Raw genomic sequence first — 13,219 nt, forward strand, 5'->3', positions numbered from 1 at the left:
AGAATTAACTATGAAAACTTTAAATAATTCCGTTGTGACATACCAAATATATTTTTAGAAATACGAAAAAAAAAATCTGTATCTTTTGTGCTCGTGCCCTTATTTTTCATCTTTCCCTGTCCTGTCCCACTCCTTTGCTTCATGTGAGATTTATGTAGAGATAGGCCCAGGCAAATGCTAAAGTGTATGTTTTAAATCCCATGATAATTATACTGACCTGACAGAGCACGGTTATAATAATCTCCAGAAAGGGTGAAGTGGGCGTAGCCTTCAGGGCTAGTTCTTACATGCTGCAGAAAATTCAGACCTGCAACGAAAGCAAATCTCATTGCAGTGTGGGGCGGAAACAACCAAAACTTTCTGTTGCTGACACAGCATATTAAAGAGATGTTAGAAAAACAAACACAAAGATACAGAGAACAGAGGAAGGGCTCCCAGAGGGGCAGGGACAGGGGTGGGAGCAAGGGTGTTCGATTGTATGGTGATGGAGAGAAACTAAATTTTTGGTAGTGAGCATACTGTACGGTATACAGAAGTGGAAATACAAGGCTGTACACAAGAAAGTTGTATGTTATAAACTGATGTTATCTTAAAAATAAAGACCTATTGTGCCCAGTCGCTTCGGTTGTGTCCAACTCTTTGCAATCCCATGGACTATAAGCCACCAGGCTCCTCTGTCCATGGGATTCTCCAGGCAAGAAAACTGGAGTGGGTTATCATTTCCTCCTCCAGGGGATCTTCCCGACCCAGGGACTGAACCTGTGTCTTAAATTTCCTGCATTGGCAGGCGGTTCTCTATGACTAGCACCACCTGAGAAGCCCAAAGAGCTATTAGTTATAATTAATACTAGTGATCTTATAGGAGAACACACAAAAATTTGATATTTTGTTCATCATGGGATTTTTATTTAATAAATTCTGATTTTTAAAAATATTGCATTAAAGTATCATTTATCTTAATCACTGATTTTCGTGGTTGCCCTTTAAATGCTGTGAATGAGGTAAATGCCTCATTTGCCTCCCCACCAATCCCAGCCCCAGCAACCAGGGAACACAAAAAACACATTTTTTCCTGAATATCTGAAAAGAAGGTAGTGTAATGAGAACAGTCATGCCCTCATAAATATTAGCTCAAAATGTTAAGATTACCATATAAAAATAAAAATTATTTTCTACAGAAAAGACACTCACGCAAACAGTCAAAATTCCCATTGTTAGTTTTAATCAAGTGGCCCTTTGGTGCCTAGAAACACAGAGAAAAGGAAAACTCCCACAGTATGTAAAAGGTTGAACTAAATCCCCAGAATTGAATTTTCCTTGAAGGGAAAAGTGACTTACAAGACCAAAATGATGGAAAATTAAAAGTAAACACAGAAGTGAGATTTTCTTTTACTCTCTTTAGTAGCTGCATCTAACATGGCTTACAATGATGTGATTGAGGATAAAGCCCTTCTACAATCATCTCCACTCTGTTGAGGGACAGCTCTCAGATGAAAAGGGTTTCTCTTCCTATCTGGCCCTATGGAGGAGACAATGGGGTAAGCGTTTTAACAAGCCTCTGTGTTTGTTAATTTTCCATATAGCATGGAAACCCTATTTTCTACGCTTATCTTATAAATCCCTTTAATAACAGTACTCCCTACAATCTTTGGGCTTCCCTGAAGCCAGAGGTGGCTCAGAGGTACAAAATCCACCTGTCAATGCAGGAGACATGGGTTTGATCCCTGGCTCAGAGAAGATGGCAACCCACCTTCCTGGAGAAGAAAATGGCAATCCACTCTAGTATTCTTGCCTAGGAAATCACATGGACAAAGGAACCTGGCGGCTTACAGCCATAGGGTCGCAAGGAGTTGGACACGACTCAGCAACTAAACAACAACTACAATCTTAAGATACATGAAAACATAAACAAAATGGAGAGATCAGGAATTATTTAACTAGGGCTGTTTATAGAACAATGGCTTCCCATGTGGCACATCCCACGTGGCATAGTGGTAAAGAATCCACCTGTCAATGCAGGAGACATAAGAGACGTGTTTGATCCCTGGGTCAGGAAGATACCCTGGAGGAAGAAATGGCAATCCACTCCAGTATTCGTGCCTGGAAAATTCCATGGACAGAGGAGCCTAGTGGGCTACACTCCATGGGATCACAAGGAATCAGAAATGACTTAGGGATTGAGCACACACACGTTAACAGAACAGAAATTTCATCAACGACAATTTCTATTATTCCCAACCCACGGTCTGAAGGCCACATATAGCAAATAAATACATGTCTTTAAAATACAAATAATGGAAAACACATGTAAAATCATTATCTAAATCTCTCCCATGCTATTAGGTATGGAAGAGCATGAGTAACATGAAGAAAAGACAGCAGTCGCTGCTGATCTTAGAGATGAACCTAAGGGTTGGGCGAGTACTCACGGGAGAAGGTGAGCTCGGCTAGAGGCACGTCGCAGTCCATGCAGTCATCGATAAAGCAGATACACACGCTTTCAGCTTTCATCTCCACGCCCGAGATCAACCAGGCCGGTGCCGCCCCCTGGCTCTGCTGGCTGTTGGAAGCCAGGGAAAGGGATGTCCGGGGTTCAGCATTCTTGAACAACCAACTGGCTGCTTTTTTCAGCTGACCTGCAAAGCAATCAAAAGGTGATCAGTTGGACCCGTTCACATGGCTACTCAAGCAACTCACAGAGGAAACAGAAAAATACATTTGATAGGGACCTACTAGACAGCCCAAGAGAACCTTGATGCCAGATTGCAGTCTGAGACAGAACAAGGAAAACGAAGCACAATAATAGGAATCCTGCTTTTTTAGCCAACAGAACAAGGCCCTCTTTACTACACACCTCTACTCAAGTTTACCACATGACCTGGCTCAAAATGCTTGCAGGAAGCCATCCTTCCTCTACAGTGACATCTGCTGAAGGAGAGGAGAAAAGAGGAATGGACAGGCTCCAACTTCCAGGTGCCACTCGGTACTCAAGCATTTAATCTTCACTATGTAGTTCTGCATATTCTGATGTGCTGCTTTGTAACTGTTCTCAAAGGTCTTAGGTTGTACATACTTGGTCTTCTCAACCATGTGTGTACTGTAAAACTATTAAACAACAGCCCCCTGAACACAACCAGATTGCCAAAGCTAAAAAAGAACAGAACCGAAACGCAAAGCAATGCAGCCTTATACTTAGAAATTACCAGAGGCCAGTGCATGTGACCATGGTGGGTGGTTCAGGGCATAGGCTTTGGAGCAAGATGGCCTGGCTTCTGATCCTGCACTGACTAGATATTGGCTCTTGGGCAAGTTGCTTGGTCTCTCTCTGCCCAACAGCACCCACTTACAGGACTGCCATGAGGAGGAAACAAGTGAGCACCTGGGAGGTTCTCAGATCAGAGCCTGGCATATAACAGAGGCTCTATAAACATTAGTTGGTATTATTGTCTTTATTATTGGTGGAACTAAACCTCAGTTACTAAAGAAATAAAGAGTAACAAAAATCCAAAAGGCTCTTAGAAATTTTTTTAACGTGTTTGAATTGTTAAAGAGTAAAAAAAAAAAAAAATGAAATGTAAACATTAAGGGATATGAAGTTAACTACACCAAAAGCAATGATGATTAGGAAAAAACGAAATTAAGGCACACAAGATAATTAGGCCTACCTTCCAATTGTTTTCAGAGATAAAGGATAGGTAATGCAAACAATCATGTGATAAGACCACACAAGTGATCAAAGTTTAATCTGGTACAATCCTTTCAGAAAAAGATTTGTCGATTCAAGTAAAGAGCCTCAAAAAATATCTATATCCTCTGATCCAGTTTTTACAATACTAAGTCTCACTGGTGGCTCAGCTGGTAAAGAATCCACCATCAATGTGAGAGACCTGGGTTCAATCCCTGGGTTGAGAAGATCCCCTGGAGAAGGAAACAGCTACCCACTTCAGTATTCTGGCCTGGAGAATTCCATGGACTGTATAGTCAAACACAACAGAGAGACTTTCACTTTCACTTTCAAGTCTCACTACCAAAGCGGGACTTCCCTGGTGCTTTACTGGCTAAGACTCCGAGTGCCCAATGCTGAGGGCCCAGGTTCAATTCCTAGTAAAGGAACTAGATCCTGTATGCTGCAACTAAGACTCCTTATGCCACAACTAAGAGTTTGCAACTAAAAATCCCACGTGTGACAACTAAAAAGTCCCTAATGCCACATCAAACATCGAAGACCCTTTGTACCACAATGAAGACCTGGTGCAAATAAACAGATTAAGTTTTTTTTTAAAGTCTCACTACCAAAGAAACTGAAAGATGTAGACAAAAGTTCATACACAAAAATATTAATAAAAGAATTGTGTATAATGATGAAAGAATGAAAAACAACTGAAGACTAAATTATAATATGTCCTCAGATCAATGTAAAAGAATCGTTTACAAATAATTTTAATGACAAGGGATGATGCCAATATTATATTATAATAAAATTGTAACTGTAATTCTATAAAGTATTTGCAATACAATCTACCAACATGTATAAATACCACATGTGGATGTGTGTGTGTGTTGGACACATTAGCATACTTTGTTTTATTGCACTTTGCTGATACTGCAGTTTTTACAAATTGAAGATGTGTGACAACCCTGTGTCGAGCAAGTCTATCAGCACTATTTTCCCAACAGCATTACTTAATAAAGATACATACATTGTTCTTATAGACATAATGGTACTGCACACCCAACCGACTACAGTAGAGTGTAAAAGCTACTTTTATTCGCACTGGGAAATCAAAAAATGTGTGTGACTCGCTTGACTGCGGTATTTTCTTTATTGTGGTGGTCTGGAACCAACCCCCTAATATCTCCAAGGTACGCCTGTATACAGTACATAGAGAAATAAAAAGGGAGGATATACATCCAAGTATCAAGACTAGGAAAAAATACAGCTTTTGTTGTGTCTCTGATTTAAGGACAAGGAGAGCACAGAGGGAGGTGGAGAAGTGGTGTGACACAGTGGAAGGAAGAGGGGCACACCTGGCTTTAAACCATTCCAGCCCCACGCTAAGACATAGCCTGAGACGAAACCATCTTACCAAACCATAGCCTTACCAAACCATCTGAGCCCGTTTCCCCATCTGAAGTGAGGCTAAGAATGCCACCACCAAGGGAATGAGGATTCGACAAGAAACATGACTAGGCACAGAGGAGCTCGATCAATGGCCAAGCTGATCGGTATCACCACCATTACTACTCCCAGTAGCAGCAGTGCTAATGTCTACAGGGCACATGCTGTGTGTTTTGCATAGAGTGCTTCTCAGCAACAAAGGACCAAGGGAGGTCCTCTAATCCTCACTTGTACAGGTAAGGAAGCACTGGAACAGAGAGCTCAGACTTGCCCAGGTCACTAACAAGGAGCCAGTAGGGGACAGCGCAAGGATCTGAAGCCAGGCAGTCGGCTCCAGAGCCCACATTTACATCCACCATAAAATACTGCATCCCATTATTACTGGCCCAAGATTATACTCAGCCCACAGAAAACCACAGAGGGCTTTCAAAACACACTCCAGCTCACTAAGGCATCCATGGGAGTAGGGGAGGAAATGGAAAGATAAACATTATCAAACATTATTGTTTATCAAGATAATAGATAAAGGAAAAAGCCTTATTCAAATTACCTTGACACACCAAGAGAGCTTTGCGGCAGTCATCCATGCTAAACCCCAGCTCCTGCAGTCTAGCCAGCTGTAATTCTACGGGGGGAAATGGTATATATATTTTTATAAGTAATTTAATGTAAATTAACCCACAGACTAACTGAAGCAAAAAAAGAAATCAGAAACTGGTGACTCAGTCATTTCTCTTCTATAGGCAAAAATAAGCTCCTAATTGGAAGTTATCAAGTATACCCTGAAGTTTTTAAGTCTTTTCCCTATATTGGCTGTGTTTTAAAAGCCTAAAACTGAAACTCAGTATTATCCATATACTTTTGGAAGAAAACAAAGTTTAAAACTAAATCTTAGCATTACCCGTATCTCTAGAAGAAATGGTAAAAGGAAAAATACTGTAGGTTCGAATAGTTGGTTTGGGGTGTTTTCTTTATTTTAAAAATAAGAATTAGTCATACTTATGACTAATTATACTTATAACAATTATACTTATAACAATTATACTTAATGACAGACAATTATACCCTGAATAATCTAATTATGCAAAAGAAAATCTTAAGAAGAAGGGGAGTTTGGGAGAAGGCTGAATGGGTTTTATGGTTAAATACCTACCCAAAACAGGGTCTAAGGTGTGTCTTGTCCCTTCTCTGACTTCCTCTCCCCCTCGAGAAGCACCGGGAAGGTAGCTGTGAACGGAGCTGGCCTCCAAGGCCGCCACGTCTGGCACCGCAGCGTTAGCTTGCTCTGGGATGGATTTTGCAATGGCAAGAAACAGCTGAACATCATTATAGGAGAGTCTGATATCCAGGGCCTGTAACTGAATCTAACAAGATTTAAAAGGTGGCAGTTTTTAAAGCTGCAGTGGCTTCTGTGTCCACACCTCTCAGAGGTACCACTCTAACTCTGGTTCTAGAAATACAACAGACACTTCCTCATTTTGAAGACTGGGGAGATCTTGAAATCAAGCACTAATAGCCATGAGGTAAGATGTCTCAGATGTGAAGTCCAATGTCACAAAACTGTACCAAACAAAAACTACTACGTAGGGCAAATTACTAGAGCACTTAATAATTTGGTAGAATGATTTTCTTACAAGTATATGTAATCATCAAAGCAGAGAATCAGAGGAAGGCAATCCTTGCCTCCTCCAGAGCCAATTTGTAACACTCTGTTAATCCATTTTGCTTTGATCTATTTAATTTTTTAAATTTCTGAAGCCAACTGACCCCCCTCCAAAATTTCTCTCTGCTTTATTCAAACAGAGCCTTAAATGAGTCAAGTTCTATATTAATATTTCTAAAAATCTGGTGTTCCTCAGTCGTTAGCAATTCAGCTACCAGTGGAAAAAGCTATACAGACACCGACACAAGACCACTTTAAAATGGGATGTCTGCTTGAAGTCTGGGTATAGTGGTTTATTTATTACTTGCTTCTACCTTTTTTTTTTTTTTTGAAGCCCAAAAATCAGAATGGCTTTTCTCTTTCAAACCTGCTACAGTTCAAATGGATTATGAATTAATTACTCCCTCTCTACCAAAGAAATAAAACATCCAAGTCTTAACTGGTCCTGGCCTGGCTTCACCTGCTCTGCTTCTCCTCTCCCTCCTCCTCACGTCCCCAGACTTCTTGCAGTGAGACCTCCCTTAGTCTCAGCTCTGCTGGGCCACTTCTACCCCTGACTTTGCTGCTTCCTAATTCAGAACTGCTCTCCTTCTTAGCCTATTTACATCCTACCCCCTGATCAGACTCTTCTTTTGTTTCACTCACAGTCAATATCCTTAACTATGTTGAACTCTGCTTTCTATAAACTATCATAGAACTTCAAGATCATACCAAATAATCAAAAGGTCTTTCATCATCAAGACAAAGATCTTCTAGGGCAGAGACAATGTCATATAGATTTTGTATTTGCTGAAGTAATGGAACTGTTGTTGAGGCTGGCAGAGTAAATAAGTAGTTCAAGTAAAGGGAAGTGTTTGGGAGAGCCTCGGTGTGTTATCCAGACTTGTCATCATTACCTCTAAGATGGGAGGAAAATCTTCACTATTGAATGCATCCATCAATCCTGAACTATTCTGGTAAGAAGAATTTCCCACCAGCTCCACATGAATTTGTACTGGATCGACGATTGAAAGAGCTGTGTCGTGCTCATTCCCCAGTCGGCACGAAAACACCTAGAGGGTGAAATGCAATATGGCGTGAATTAATGTCTGATTTAGGAAGAGTCTCACCACCAGGAGAAAAGGGGGCCATCTTGGAAGCCATCAGTCCTCTCCTATAAAAGACCCATAACAACCACTGGAATGAACACTGTTAAGAGTGAGACTGGTGCCCTCACCCACTGCCAGCAGCACAGTGCTTCACCTGTGGGAAAGGCAGTTTGGCAATACATAACGAGAGACTTAAAAATCTCACACCCTTTGATCCAATAATCCTACTCTCGATGGGAACTAGTCCAAGGAAGTAATCAAAATATAGAAAAATTAACCAAAACATCATTTAATGCTAAATTTTAAAAAAAATTGAGAATCAATGTTTTCAAGATATTCCCCATCTACTCAGCAGAGTATTTTGCAGCCATTTAAAAATAAGTTTAAAAGACTACCTAGAAAGGTAGGAAAACAGTTACAATACTGGTTATGAAAAAACAGCCCAATCAAAATATTACGCCAAAACTATAGGGGAAGAAATACCTCAAAATGTCAAGAGAGATTATGTAGGTGAGATAGGTGGGAATAAGTGGTTTTTCCCGCCCCTTCCCTAATTTCATGTAATACAGTTGTTACTATCAGAAGTGAAAATAAATACATTAATCACTGATGCTATGTGAAAGGTACATAGGGGTTCATTATATTATTCTGTTTACTTTGTGTATGTTTGAGATGTTCTAATAAAAATAAAGTAAAACATATTTATGGGGAGAGAATAGAGACGGAGGACGCTCATTCCAGGACCATATTACGCTGCATGCTCAGCAAGAGTAGAGGAGGAAGAAGAAAGCATCGCTTTAGTCTCCCCTGCTCCTTCCTCTTTTCTGGCATTTTCTAAAGAAAGAAAAAGAAAGTGAAGTTGCTCAGTCGTGTCCAACTCTTTGCAACCCCATGGACTGTAGCCTACCGGGTTCCTCCATCCATGGAATTGTCCAGGCAAGAATACTGGAGTGGGTTGCCATTTCCTTCTCCAGGGGATCTTCCCGACCAGGGATCAAACCTAGGTCTCCTGCACTGCAGGCAGACTCTTTACCGTCTGAGCCACCAGGGAAGCCTGGCATTTTCTAGAGCTATTGAAAAGCATATGACACCAAGGTCCTCTGCTGTATTCAACCTTAGCTCATTTTGCCTTCTTTACAAATTCTCCCCCAAGGATGTATTAGGGTAGTCTTAAAATTCAGATCCAACTGTGCCACCTTAAGAACAAGACTGAAAGGAGTCTCCAGGAAGCTCGAATATTTTGCCATGGAGTTTTTCTAAGATTCTGGAGCAGGAAAGTTCCATTTTCCTTTTTTCTTCCCCGGCGTCTGCTACACAAAACCCAATTGTACCTGACAGTTCATTAATCAATCACCAAACTTTCTCGTTCAAAGCTGGTATTGTGGAGGCTTGGAAAACAGACGAACTGCAATTTCAGGACCAAGTCACATCACGCTAGCAGGCAAATCCGTCCTCTCACACTGAGGTTTCTTTACATGAGAGATACAAGTGGTAGGGAAGTAAAATCTCCACAGGTTTTATTCAGCTATTTCTGACCAGAAAAAAAAGTACTATCTGCTGCTGAGGGTGGAAGCAATTTTTGTTCCCTCAACCTCTGAAATATCACTGGGAAGAACTGAGCATGAAAAAGTTTAATCATAAATGGGAAGCAAATGATGAGTAACTCTGACCAAATATTCTAGTATTCTAACAAGAGGAATATTAGCAGAGATCGGTGACTTAAGAATATTTGCCAGAGGAGATAATAATCTGCCTCATTTCTCCTCCTGTCTCCACACATCCTGGCTTAAGAAGAGACAGAGCAGTTTTTGCATAATATTGTAGAATGTAATCTTCTGGTTACAAAAGCCATCCCAATGCAAATTATCTCCTTCATGAGACTGAATCAGAGCCATGAGCATCACAATTAGAGATTCAGCCCTTGAGGTCACGGCCAACTCTCCAGAGGTGCCCTTTAATAGATCAGATATTCCTGGAAGGATAACATGGAAAGTCCCTAACACTTTAGTATCACGTTTCTATAACCAGAAAGCTCTAGGTCTTTGCGAGGACAAGCACTCAATGTGTAGAAGGGGATGCAGGAGAAACAAGGACCCCTTCCTCACCCTCACAAATTAGCCAGGGCCTAGACCCACAGAACCAGGACATGACAAGGAGCCTGTTGAGGAAAGGGGGATTGGAAGAGCTTCCTTGAACATTCTGAGGAAGGGCTGGGTCTAAGAGAAAGAGGTACAGTCCCTCCATACATTCACAGCCTGACCCTGGGGGCCTGAATTCACACATTAGAATAACCTGGTAGATGTGAAGAGAAAATGAAGAGAAGAGGGCAAGGGTCCTCTGGTCCCATTAATTATCACCCTGAAGGAAAGTTTAGGAGGTAAAATTATTCTCCAGATGCTTTTCTCTTAAGCCAAACATTGAGTGCTTCAATCAACACAAAGACTTCTTACCTCAATGCCAAACAAACTTCCTGAAAAGGGCCGATCAACAAATCGGGGCTTGTAGGTGAGCACAGTGGTGCCTTTGAGAATGATGGCGTTGGTATCGAAGCAGGATACATCTTCAACGACCACAAACTCCGTGCCTGGAAAGGACAGTATCATCAACTAGGCCAAAGATGGGAAGTGAAAGCAGCAGGTGTCGTAAACCAGGCAGCACATCTACTGGGTGGGGGGCCGACAGGTCAGCCAGAAAGATCAGATGTCTAGGATGTATGTCGACATTCTGCCGACACCCTCAGCAGGTCCTGCAGATCTGGCCAGGCGCAGCTGAGCCAAAAGAGCCCTGCACAGGCATAAGACCGGGACGCACTTTCTCTTTTTAGAATGTAGTTGTACGCTAGGTCTCCTGGGAGGCAGGACAGACACTGAGAAGCTCTGGAAACCACCCCTTCTCCAAGCGACGATCTGATTTAAGTTCCCAGGAAGCAGATTCAGATACTGATGTTGGTCAGGCAGCAAAGAGCACTGGGTCATCTGTGTATATATTCAGGGTTGTTTACAAAGAATGCGGACCACTTTTTTTGCTTTTTAAATTGGTAGACACAGACAGTTTTCTATTCATCTGGACATGTCAAGTTTACTTTTTGTTTTCATCAAAAAACATGTATAAACTGAACTTTTGAAACTAAATCTATTTTAAATGCCATGAGCTATTCAGCTTCTTTCAAATCACTGTGCAGGAGATAGGATATATCACAAGCATAACAATAAATACACATATATGTACAGATGTGCTATGAGAGTCTGCTAGTTAACAAAAACCATGGTAAATCTGTTTATAAAGGAAAATATTCTTTGTGTAAAGACAGCACCAATCCCCTCATTTATTTATCTTCTAAACTGAGATTTTTCACATACCACTTTTGCCTAAACTCAGTAAGGCACATTTGTTGGGGCCCTGGAGATCAAACAGAAAACTGAAGCCAGATTTAACACTGGGAAAAAAGATCATTGCCCAGGTGGGTACTCAGGCCAGGCACATGCATTAGGGGAGGTCAGAGGAGAGGGACTAGATCTTGCAGGCTTCACTGTGGGCCAGGCAATTCCCATCTGAAAACAGAGGTCAAGAATGTCAACAGTTGTTAGTCTGCAAAACATGGAAACACGTAAGTGTTCGTGTCAAAATGCAGAGGCAACAGAAAAGTCATACTGTAAGACACAAAATTAGCCTAAAATCCAAACCAAGAATAGGTGACTCACAACTACGTACACTTACCTGTTACGTTGACCTTGACCTCCAGGTGCCTTTCGGTGGACACAGGAAGGGAAGACCGTTTGGTAACTACTCCACTTTTCACAGTTTTGGGAATTACAGCAGATTCGCTGCTAGAGTTACGGTGGCGAAAAGGAGTAACTTTAGCTGGCTTCTTAATATCACTGGGGGTATGGAGAAAATCGTGCACCAACAGCAGCCAGTCAAATATGAGAAACACACGGAGATTGTTGAGAACAACTGTGAAACAGGAGGAATCCTTTGTAGACCTACAAGAAAGAAGATCATAAAAATAAAATAGGAAAAGAGGAACATGACATTTCACTAACCTGCAAATATATTACTCAATTTGGGCAGGTGATACTCTAGTGTTTTCTTTTCTTTTTTTAATTTATTTATGGCTGTACGGGTATTTGCTGCTGTGTGGGCTTTTCTCTAGTTGCGGCAAGCAGGGGCTACTCTCTAGTTGCAGCGCTTGGCTTTCTCACTGTGGCGGCTTCTCGTGTTGTGGAGCATGGGCTCTAGGGTACACAGGCTTCCATAGTTGTGACAGGCGGGCTCAGTAGTTGCTGCTCCTGGGCTCTAGAGCACAGACTCGATAGCTGTGGTACACGGGCTTAGCTGCTCTGCACCATGTATGATCTTTCCAGATCAGGGATCAAACTCATGTCTCCTGCATTGGTAAGTAGGTTCTTTACCACTGAGCCACTAGGGAAGCCCTCCAGCATCTTCTAAACTAAGCTTTGAATATCAATAAACTCTGAGCCCGAGTCTAGTAAAACATTCAGTATACGTTTTCAAAAGTCAATCATATTTTTAAACAAGAAGGGACGTATTACAAGAAAGCAGTAGCAAGTATGTCATCCTGCAGTTCTCAGACATCCCCATCTCGGGTGTTTCCATCCCCTGGCAATCATCTGGCAATGTCCGGAGACATTTTTGTCACAAGTGAAGGGGTTCCTGTAGGCATCTTGTGGGTAGAAATCAGGGATGCAGCTAAACAACCCATAATGTACAAGATAGCCTTCACAACACGAAATGATCTAACCTACAATGCTGAGTTTGAGAAATCCTGGTGTGGTAGAAAAAGCATGGGCTTAAATCATGTCACTTAAAATCTGTGTTATCTTGGGTAAGTTGTCTAGCTTCTCTGAGCCTCTTTCCTCACTTTTGCCTGGAAAATCCCATGCACGGAGGAGCCTGGTGGCTGCAGTCCATGGGGTCGCGAAGAGTCAGACACGACTGAGTGACTTCACTTTGACTTTTCACTTTCATGCATTAGAGAAGGAAATGGCAACCCATTCCAGTGTTCTTGCCTGGAGAATCCCAGAGATGGCGGAGCCTGGTAGGCTGCCATCTATGGGGTCTCACAGAGTCGGACACGAATGAAGCAACTTAGCAGCAGCAGCAGCTGATTTCCTTATCCAGGGGATCTTCCTGTCCCAGGGATTGAACCTGCATCTCCTGCATGAGTAGACATATTCTTTACCACTGAGTCATCAGCAGGTTCAACCCTTGGGTCGGGAAGATCTCCTAGAGAAGTAAACAGCAACCCACTTTAGTATGCTTCTCTGGAAAATCCCATAGAAAGAGAAGCATGGCGGGCTACAGTCCATGAGGCAAAAGAGTTGGACC

The 13,219-nt window shown here is 41.8% G+C and overlaps 1 protein-coding gene across 1 annotated transcript in view; it reads right to left on the reverse strand.

Moving 5' to 3' along the window:
- The window catches only part of VPS13D (vacuolar protein sorting 13 homolog D (S. cerevisiae)), a 274,572-nt gene that overhangs the window by 182,806 nt on the left and 78,547 nt on the right, over window positions 1-13,219 (reverse strand). Inside the window, exons 33-39 of the mRNA XM_010850181.1 lie at window positions 11,588-11,853; window positions 10,321-10,454; window positions 7,679-7,834; window positions 6,273-6,483; window positions 5,670-5,744; window positions 2,430-2,636; window positions 218-307 (exon numbers count right to left, since the gene is read on the reverse strand). Coding sequence (XP_010848483.1) covers window positions 218-307; window positions 2,430-2,636; window positions 5,670-5,744; window positions 6,273-6,483; window positions 7,679-7,834; window positions 10,321-10,454; window positions 11,588-11,853 — 1,139 coding nt within the window. The remainder of the gene's footprint in view (window positions 1-217; window positions 308-2,429; window positions 2,637-5,669; window positions 5,745-6,272; window positions 6,484-7,678; window positions 7,835-10,320; window positions 10,455-11,587; window positions 11,854-13,219) is intronic.

Source organism: Bison bison, unplaced genomic scaffold, assembly GCF_000754665.1.
Source record: "Bison bison bison isolate TAMUID 2011002044 unplaced genomic scaffold, Bison_UMD1.0 scf7180017864289, whole genome shotgun sequence".
Classification (NCBI taxonomy): domain Eukaryota; kingdom Metazoa; phylum Chordata; class Mammalia; order Artiodactyla; family Bovidae; genus Bison; species Bison bison.